Source organism: Mandrillus leucophaeus, unplaced genomic scaffold, assembly GCF_000951045.1.
Source record: "Mandrillus leucophaeus isolate KB7577 unplaced genomic scaffold, Mleu.le_1.0 Scaffold721, whole genome shotgun sequence".
Taxonomy (NCBI): Eukaryota; Metazoa; Chordata; class Mammalia; order Primates; family Cercopithecidae; genus Mandrillus; species Mandrillus leucophaeus.
In genome coordinates this window covers 1,899,690-1,909,280 of record NW_012107820.1, presented here as the reverse complement: position 1 = coordinate 1,909,280, position 9,591 = coordinate 1,899,690, and the positions used below count along the sequence as shown (strand labels likewise).

General features: G+C 40.0%; 1 protein-coding gene across 1 annotated transcript; it reads left to right on the top strand.

Moving 5' to 3' along the window:
- Window positions 1–206: 206 nt before the first annotated feature.
- Window positions 207–9,340, top strand: ANKRD1 (ankyrin repeat domain 1 (cardiac muscle)). The gene is made up of 9 exons (XM_011965374.1): window positions 207–482; window positions 1,141–1,320; window positions 2,221–2,358; window positions 2,503–2,610; window positions 3,641–3,739; window positions 5,206–5,304; window positions 5,583–5,681; window positions 5,822–5,920; window positions 8,481–9,340. Exons 1-9 carry the CDS (start codon window positions 456–458, stop codon window positions 8,589–8,591), a joined length of 960 nt encoding a protein of 319 aa, XP_011820764.1. The 5' UTR covers window positions 207–455; the 3' UTR covers window positions 8,592–9,340.
- The last annotated feature ends 251 nt before the right edge of the window (window positions 9,341–9,591 follow it).

Below are 9,591 nucleotides of genomic sequence, written 5' to 3'. Positions count from 1 at the left end.
AGATATTACTGGGGTGTGATATGTAGGGCATCTACATTTTCTTGATAGGTAGTCATATGAAAGCTGACAAAGAAAAAAAAGGGCAGTGATGTGGTGCAATGTCAACAGACAGCTGTCCCCTGCCTCTTGACAAATAGGATGACTTGCATTGCTGAGCGGTGTGATCACCACCAAAGGAATGGCCCTCTCACATTTCTTCCTGATTCACATATTCAGCTGGGTTAGCTTGTCCTCCCCTCCCTCTTCAGCTTCCCAGACACTGAGTCTGGAATGAAAATTCACCTGCCTCTGAGTTGGCTCCTAGTAGGGGCGGGGGTGTTACTAGGGTTCCCAGGTTGGAAGATTATCTCACCGGGCCCCAGCTATATAAGCTGACCGGTGTGGAGGGGCCCAGCAGGGCCAACTCCAGGGATTCCTTCCACGACAGAAAAACATACAAGACTCCTTCAGCCAACATGATGGTACTGAAAGTAGAGGAACTGGTATGTAAGATACATTAATTTAATAAATTGACAACTGGTTCATCTTGGTTTTTGTTTGAAAATGGAAATGCCCTTTGCTTTCAGGCATAATGCAAGGGAACTCTGAAAATGTCATATGTGGAAAAAGGTTGATGTGATGAAACAAGTAAAATTGGAAAAAAAAAATGGAGCTACCAGCAATGAATTCTCTGCATATTTCCTATTTAATATCTTCTCCTTTGGTTTTATTACTACGGTGTGGAATCACATGTAGTTATCAAAATGTCTTAGGCAAGAAGTTTTCTTGCAAGAATGTAAGTCTGGAAACTTTACAACAAGGTGAAGCGTCAACAAAAGTACTTAAAGTTGAGTTTTAATTAAGTAGAGAAGGTTTGTGACTTTCCTAAAAGAAATGTGATTAAGCAGATTAAAAGTAGATTTAAATATGTCAACCTAACCCAAGCTTTGATTTAACCAAGAGAGTAGGACAAGCACCTGAAGTTAATTCTGAGACATTTGTAGCAGCGTGCATGTGTCGCAGCTTGAGATCTGAGAGTGCACTGCTCAAAGGTGGCTGTTCCCAGGGAAGAAGGACCCAGAGCCTCTTGCAGCATTGTCTGTGAAAAAGGACCCAGGACAAGGCTGCTGCTTCTGACGCTGCCATCTTCTTCCCTCATAGGTCACTGGGAAGAAGAATGGCAACGGGGAGGCAGGGGAATTCCTTCCTGAGGATTTCAGAGATGGAGAGTATGAGGCTGCTGTTACTTTAGAGAAGCAGGAGGATCTGAAGACACTTCCAGCCCACCCTGTGACCCTGGGGGAGCAACAGTGGAAAAGCGAGAAACAACGAGAGGCAGAGGTGAGAGCCATCTGTGGAATCCACTAGTAGGATGTTGGGGCTGGAGCAGGGATTGGAAATGCCAGGGAAGGAGAAGAGAGAAGCAAACCCAATCATTAAGATGTTTCTTTACCAGATTCTAACCCATAAAGAGGCAACTTGTATGGAACAGGTTTTGGGAATAATTCTTTGACAAGACTATGACCTCTGAATTCTGAATCAATGAATAAATGTGCTGTGACCATGTTTTGATTGAAAGATACACATGTCCAGTGAATTCCTGATGTTACACACCATGTAGCTAATCCCAAGCAAGGGAGATCTCTTTTTCTCAATAACATGGTCTGTGGTCCTTGGATCATTGTTTAACTGTCTGCTGTCTGTGTTGACACAATCTGTGTTTCTGGGTGAATTTTCCTTAATTACTAACACAGATAAAAGTTGCTTTAGTTAGCTGTGGTACCTGGACAGTCTGTTTTAGAAGGCTCTGCCTAGTGAAAGAGAATGACATTGATATTTCAGAGCTTAACATTTATTGTTAGATTCTTTTTTATCATACTCAAAAATTAAACCAAGTTTTGAGCATAATTTTAAAAATCCTTCAAAAATCTAGAGCTTGTTTACAGCATTAATTACAAAGTCATCACTTAGAGACCAGATTGTGTCCTCAGTTAGGCAAGGGCTGATTCTACAAGCAACAGAAGTAAAGATGATGGCAATTAGCTGAAAATTAGACTCCCAGATAAATATCTGAATAAGAAATCCCTAAAATGAAGTCAAAGATTTATATAATTTTAAAAAAATGTTTTTGCTCAAACTGTTCACATGTTTATCTCAGACCTTGCAGATTTAGTTTAGACACAACCAGAATGCTTGTCAGTAGAACTCACCATATTTTTGAAATACGAATTTCTTTTTTAGCTCAAAAAGAAAAAACTAGAACAAAGATCAAAGCTTGAAAATTTAGAAGACCTTGAAATAATCATTCAACTGAAGAAAAGGAAAAAATACAGGAAAACTAAAGTTCCCATTGTAAAGGAACCAGAACCTGAAATCATTGTAAGGACTTTTTTTGGTTTCCAGTAATACATGTCCAGTATTGTGCTACAGGGGAGCAAATATCTGTGGAGGGTTTGATTGAATGTTGGCAAGCTCACGGTAACTCTCATGCTATGTATATATATCTATATTTTTTGGCTTTAGACGGAACCTGTGGATGTGCCTACGTTTCTGAAGGCTGCTCTGGAGAATAAACTGCCAGTAGTAGAAAAATTCTTGTTAGACAAGAACAACCCAGATGTGTGTGATGAGGTAAGACTCATGCAAAGCACTGCAAAATCCAGCTCATTAATTTTATGTTTCTTATGCTTTACTGCAGTCTTGCTAATATAATGCCAAAGTCCTTCCACCTGAAACAGTTTCCCCAGCTGTTGCTGTGTGTGCCAGGGGTCTAATAGGAGAGTTCAGTGGTCCAAAAAATAAATAGATATTGGATCAGTGCTACGGATTGTATTGTCTTTTGCACTCATATACATCTGGCTGATTTTTCAGTTTTTCTTTAACTTCTTAGATCCTTGTGATAAGATTTTAATGTGGGCCAAAGAGTCACCTTTAGAGATAGATAATTAGCATCATCTTGGATTAAAACCAAACATGTCAACACTAGATAGGAAATCTGGAGACTGGAGTTCAGGGGCCAGTTGTACCACTACTTGGCTATTTGGTTTTGAGCAGCTAATTTGCATCCTCTGGGCTGTGGTTTCCTTATCTGTAAACATGGGGCATTGGAGTGAAATAATGCCCAAAGTTGTTCCAGCTCTAATAGTCCATTCGCCCATTCAGATAAAGCCAATTTATCAGAAATCACTAATCCTTTTGTATTCTTTCCCCCATGAAGTGAAATTGGGGATCGCTTCTGAAGTTGAACTAAAAACGTGTCTCCCATTCTCCTAAAAATGAATTTTTGATAGCCAGTCTAGCAACAGTCCCAGATACAAGAAAACTGTCTGATCTGCATGGTAATGTTACATGAACAAGGAAGGTGCAAGATACAAGAAAGGGAGATGTCAGCATTTAGATAGTTTTGAGCCTTTAAGTTCACATTCCTCAACGTAGGCCTTTGAGCCCTTAGAAATGTATGTTGAAGGAAGCTCAAATATTAGTTGCAGGATAATTGTTCTGATTCTGCAACTTTAGTTAACTTTGACATTTCTATTCATAAAGAAGCACTTGAGTTTCTATCAGTTAGGTCATCAGAATCTCCAGCTTCATAGCTCTTAAAAGGGTTTATGCACATTTTTATATTTATTGCTATCTCTTTTTAAAATCTCTGTTCTGACAGTATAAACGGACAGCTCTTCATAGAGCATGCTTGGAAGGACATTTGGCAATTGTGGAGAAGTTAATGGAAGCTGGAGCCCAGATCGAATTCCGTGATATGGTAAATATATTTCTTTGCTTGGGAATGAGCCAAAAGAAGTAGACTACATGAAGCTCCGGAAAACCTCCAATGCAAAACCGGACTGATTGGACTGAAAATTGATCTGAGAGAACTAGGCAAAAGCTCATTTCTCCAAATAAAGAAAAGTTTGGAGATGAGAGTAGGTCATGTGAAAATATTTTCCATACATACTGAAAATAGAGGAATATTTTAGGGAAAAGAAGGAAGTGAAAGCTGTTCAACTGAATTCAATATCCTCATCAGTGAGTTAGTCATTCATTTTCGACACTTGCCTTTCAACAGCCTTGTCCCTCCATTGTTCACAGGGCAGCCTGCTCATGGTTCCTTGGCTGCCAGCAACATATATGAATTCTCTGGCTGTACACTTTATATTATAGATGCCAATTGTTACCGGTGAGATTTAGGGCTAGACTGAATATGAAATGAATTGCATCTATGGAAAGTAGCTGCTATTCAGACCTCAATAATTCAATCACTGTGATTTCTACAAAGACCAGTATGCAGCATAATTTATGAACTGCAGATTGAGCTGGGAAAATTCTTTATGTATTTAAATGCAGCTCATTTTGACTTTATAGCAAAGCAGAAACAGGATATCAAAGAAATCCAAAGGACTTGGCTAAAATTGAATCCAAAACATAAACACATTGAAAAAAAAAATAAAGAAACAAAATATGAAGTTTGCATGGAAACTAAAAATCTTGAGTGTCGGATTAAGGCCGGGGGCATATCAACCACATAGATCAGTGAGGAGAGGGTCTCCCAGGTGTAACTATACACGTTACAACTGTAGACACAAGTGACTATAGTTGAGGTACAGAGGCTGTGCTAGCAAAAATGAGACTAGAAAACCCACAGAGATAGAGAAAGAGCGACAGGGACCCTAGATGAGGTGACAGATTCAGATTAAAATATTTTGTAAGGGACAACTTTTATTCTGCTAGAATTTTTAAATACATGTGTTTAGAACTTTTGAGTACATTTGACAAAAGTAGTTAGAAGTTCCAGGCAGATGGGGGTTGGACTATGTATTCTGCCACTTATTAATTGTGTTTCCTTGGGCTAGAAACTTGAACTTTTTGGAACCTGGTTTTCCTTATCTGCAAAATGTGCATAGTAACATCATCCTCAAAATGTTGCTGGAAGAATCAAGGTGTCTAGAGTGTAGCACCATGTTGGCATGAGAACTGTCTCAATAAATGGTCGCTCTTATTCTTTTAAAACATTATTAGATTTATTAAGAGCCTCCTAATAAGACACACATATGCACACACACACACACGTAATTTAGCTAACACATTTGGTAAGAACCTTTGACTCCAGTTAGAATTGGCGATCTAGATGGGGACAACTCAGTATTATCACGGATGCCCTAGCAACCAGATTCTAATTCCCCAGACCACATTCTCCTTCACATTGTTGGGTCTTTTTCCGTCCCGGTGTAGCTTGAATCCACAGCCATCCACTGGGCAAGCCGTGGAGGAAACCTGGATGTTTTAAAATTGTTGCTGAACAAAGGAGCAAAAATTAGCGCCCGAGATAAGGTATTTCTTCTTCTTCTCCCTTCATTCACCCCTTCCCCCTCCCTGCCTCCCCTTCTCCACTTCTCACGTTCTTCCCCCCGCCTCCCTCTCCCCTACTCGCCCGTCCTCCTCCCCTACTCCTTCATCTCCTAACCTTGCCTCTCCATTAAAGTCATCTGGAGGCCCATGCTGTGCGCAGGCACCCTAGTGACCACTTCTCCCCCTCGCACATGTCTTGGGGTCTGGGACAGCCTCTGTCCTCATTCCTAGCGAATCAGCAGCGTTTTCCAATTTTCCAGTTGCTCAGCACAGCGCTGCACGTGGCGGTGAGGACTGGCCACTATGAGTGCGCGGAGCATCTTATCGCCTGTGAGGCAGACCTCAACGCCAAAGACAGAGTGAGTAGCTGGACACGCTCGGGTTTCCCAAAGCTTCACTGCTTTTGTATTTGGAATCACTCTCCCAAGCCTGGGTGCCCTTGCGGGACCCACTTCCTGGCCTCAGACCCAGCTTGAACCTGTTGACTCTGCTTCTCTAGGAAGGAGATACCCCGTTGCATGATGCGGTGAGACTGAACCGCTATAAGATGATCAGACTCCTGATTATGTATGGCGCGGATCTCAACATCAAGAACTGTGTAAGTACTGGAAACAAGAAACACCGCTTGCAAGCTTTCCAATTTCCAGGAGCATTTCTTAAATAGGTGAAACGACTCCCACAGTGGCAGCATTTGAGGGGTCTTCGATGGTCTAAATGCCCCTGCCCATTTCCCCAAGGACAGTGTTTATCTTGGTTAGGACTCGGGTCACACAGCCAGAGATGGGAGAAGCCATAGATACTTCTATGACCTCAGTGCCTGATACACTGCATAATAATTCTTTTACAATTTGGTCTTGGAAATGAAATATAGTCAAAATTTGCTCATCCCCACAAACACCTAGAAGTCCAATCTGCCTTGGCCATTTCTGTCTGTGCAAGGGCTGAGGAAGTTAGAAATAAAGGCATCCACCATTTCCAAAATGTCCTAAAATTCCACAAGGGTCAGTGCAGGCAGTGAACTAAGGTTAATCAATATCCAATCTGAGTAATTCAGAAAGTCCCTTTCCTCCTTACAGCAATGTGAAATGTCACCATTTTCTTCCAGGAGTAGCTGTGCTTTTGCCTGTATTTTTTTCAGATAATTTCTATCCGTTCTCCACTTGGATTTGTCTTCACATCTCTCAAAATAATTTCCTATATTTAGGCCCTGAAAATTCTTGTATAAGTACATATTAATTTAACTTCATCTGTAAGCAGGGAACATAACCAACTTTTCCTCATGGTCTCAATTTCCAGACAAACACCATCTAATATAAGCTTAAAAAATATTGCCCAGAGGAACAGGTATAAATTTCTGAAGAAATAAATTTAAAGAAGCTTTTGAAGAATCACTTTACAAAAAAGAGGAGGGGGGGAGGGAAACTCAGTCATCATATAAATGCAAATAATTTTCTCCCCTTATTTGTGTTGCAAAGACTGAGAAGAATATTTTACCGTTTAAAAAAAATCTGGCTTGGTGACAGGAACAAAGAATGGTGATAAATGAAGATTGCTTGGAGTGGGAAAGTGTTAACAGTAGGGCTCCCTCAGTCTAGATATTGGAATTGATCTTATCTAGTAATTTTTTTAAACTATCAGAAAAAGAGCAGGTTCAATGAAATCTTGAAAGCTGCAGAAAATGTGAAGAGTTTTTTTTCAGGCAGTCAGACACTACCAGCAGAGACAAATGGCAGCATACAGCTTTAGGGAGACTGTGTAAGTAGCCAGAAAAATCACGATATAAATTTCAATGGAGAGAAGTGCAAGGAATTTTTGGAAGAGTAGCCCAGAATATACAAATAGGGCTCTGAATTATCAGTTAGATCTTAGCATCAGGTTTATGGAACTATTAATGTCATTGACCCAATGGATTGATGTTTTCCCCAAAGATCAATAACCTATTGATACCATGTTAAGGAGATCGGGAACAGCATACAATATTTTCTCATTATCCAAAACTCCATATTCATGTCTACTGATGACTGTTCCTAGAGAAAGACACTACAAAGGTGGGGAAGTTCCAAAATGAAAGTTATAGGGCCCCTAATTTAAATACCTACAGATCGCGTAATCTGACTGCAGGCTGACCTCACTGTGCCAGGCAAATGGCATAAGTGACTTCAATGTGTGGTTGTCAGGGTCTGTGCACATAACTCTTTTAAAGGTAGCCCTTCCCCAACCCAGTCTATGTTGCTCTGTAGAACCATGGGTACCATGTTGTTAACTCTTCTGATTTTTTCATAGAAGTCACAAATCCAGTTGGGAAATCTCTTGGTTTCCAGTTGTTGCCAATTCATACTAATCTTAACAAAAATCTAAGTTCTGTTTGGGTCAAAACAAAACAGGTCTCTATTCTGGTTTGCATCTCAAAGCTGCCAATTTGCAGTCACTGGGTTAAAAAGAAACTTCTCAATGAATAGAGATGGAAAAAATTAAGACTTCTCAGATCTATAGATAAGAATTGAGAGATGATATGGTTTTAATATTTTTAAATCTTGAGACATGTGCATAAGGGAAATCAAAATTTCGTCTCAAAAATGATTTGTTCACACATGTCATTGCCATCAACTCCAAGAAAAACAAATTTCCTGGGAGAGTTCATTGAAAATTCTGACAAGTTCTGAAAAATCTGCTCCCAGGAACAGTAATAGTACCCAAGCAGTACCTGAGTACTTAAGCCAAGTTATTGATGCAGCTCATTTACTACCATTTCTTATCAATCAAAGAACTACCGTTCAAATGGATAGGCATTGATTCTTGGTCCAAGAGGGATGATGCCACCTCCGGGAACCCATTCCACAGGATACTGGAAGATGTATGGAGGCATTTTATGAATTTCAAAATGACTTGAGGTGCTCTTGACACTTAGTATCTAGGGACAATGGATTTTACCAATACCTGGAATGGTCCCATGTGAAAAAGATTTCTACTCTAAAATGGCAAAAGCATCCCTCTGAGAAACAGTGAAGGGCTGGTTTGAGTACAAACTGCAGATCACTAGTGGAAACTGTAAAACACTGTTATATACCTAATCCTTACCTCATGAAACACACACAGAGAATGTGAATTTACAGATGTCACCCACCTGAAAGTCAAGTTTCCTTGTCTCATTTGATTAGGCTGGGAAGACGCCGATGGATCTGGTGCTACACTGGCAGAATGGAACGAAAGCAATATTCGATAGCCTCAAAGAGAACTCCTACAAGACCTCTCGCATAGCTACATTCTGAGGGAAACGACAGACTCTTTGATCAGTAAATGTTCACTGGTATTTTGAAGGCATGGCCCAAGAGAAGAGACACTAGCCATAAAATCTAGTTTCTATTTATCAACGTGTTGTGAAGATGTACCTAATGAAGTTTTGAGAAAGCACAGGGTTATATGTGTTTAAATTTCCTTTAGTGAAACTCTGTTTATTTTTATGTATTTCTGTTTATTTATTTACTACCACGCTACTGATATTCAGACCTTCATGATAATCCATTTGGTGACCAGAGCTTCATTTGTATATAACACTTTCAGAGCCCTCCCATAGGTAGTTCTTAAACCAGGTGAAAGAGCAAAGTTCAAGTGCCTACTTACGTGTCATTCGCTTATGTAAGAGTTTTTAAGAGAGGGCTGATTATTGCAGCCCTCTTTTCTCTTGAATTTTTAATGCAGAAGTTTGAATGAAGCAAGGGAAGGCATGTAGGGACAGGAAAGGAAACAATGGAAGGAAAGTGATTCTGTGAAAAGGACAGTGAAGCCAGCTATTTTACCCCCAGGCAGGACATTTTTTTTTTTTTTTAACCAAGTACACAGAGTACCCAGGTGAAGAGAACGTCATGAGTGTAAGTGCAAGGCAGTGGAAGGAGCGGCAAACTGGGACATGCAAAATTGAATTTGCTCAAAAAAGATGAAATGCAAACTGTAAATGTGTAAATGTATATTGTATTGTATGTACATTTTATATTCATAATAAAAGCAAGCAAACTCTAAACCTCTAAATCTGTCTATAAGTGTGGTGGAAATGTCCTATGTGAAAAAAAGCTCTATAGGAGGGGTTTTCTCCCATTGTTTTCCAAGTTTTGCAGATTAGAAATGTCCCATACAACAGCACTCCCAGTATTTAATATGTATACAGATCACCTGGGGATCTGGTTAAAATGCAGATTTCTGATTCAGCTGGTCTCAGGTGGGGCCTGAGATTCTGCTTTTCTGATAAGCTCCCAGGTGACAGGCCACAAAATG

Excerpts from the sequence above, each read along its gene's own strand:
- ANKRD1 (XM_011965374.1), top strand. The coding sequence starts at position 456 with ATGATGGTACTGAAAGTAGAGGAACTG. Across the intron at positions 3,740-5,205 it reads AGATCGAATTCCGTGATATG|CTTGAATCCACAGCCATCCA; the intron begins GTAAATATATTT and ends GTCCCGGTGTAG. Across the intron at positions 5,921-8,480 it reads ATCTCAACATCAAGAACTGT|GCTGGGAAGACGCCGATGGA; the intron begins GTAAGTACTGGA and ends TCATTTGATTAG.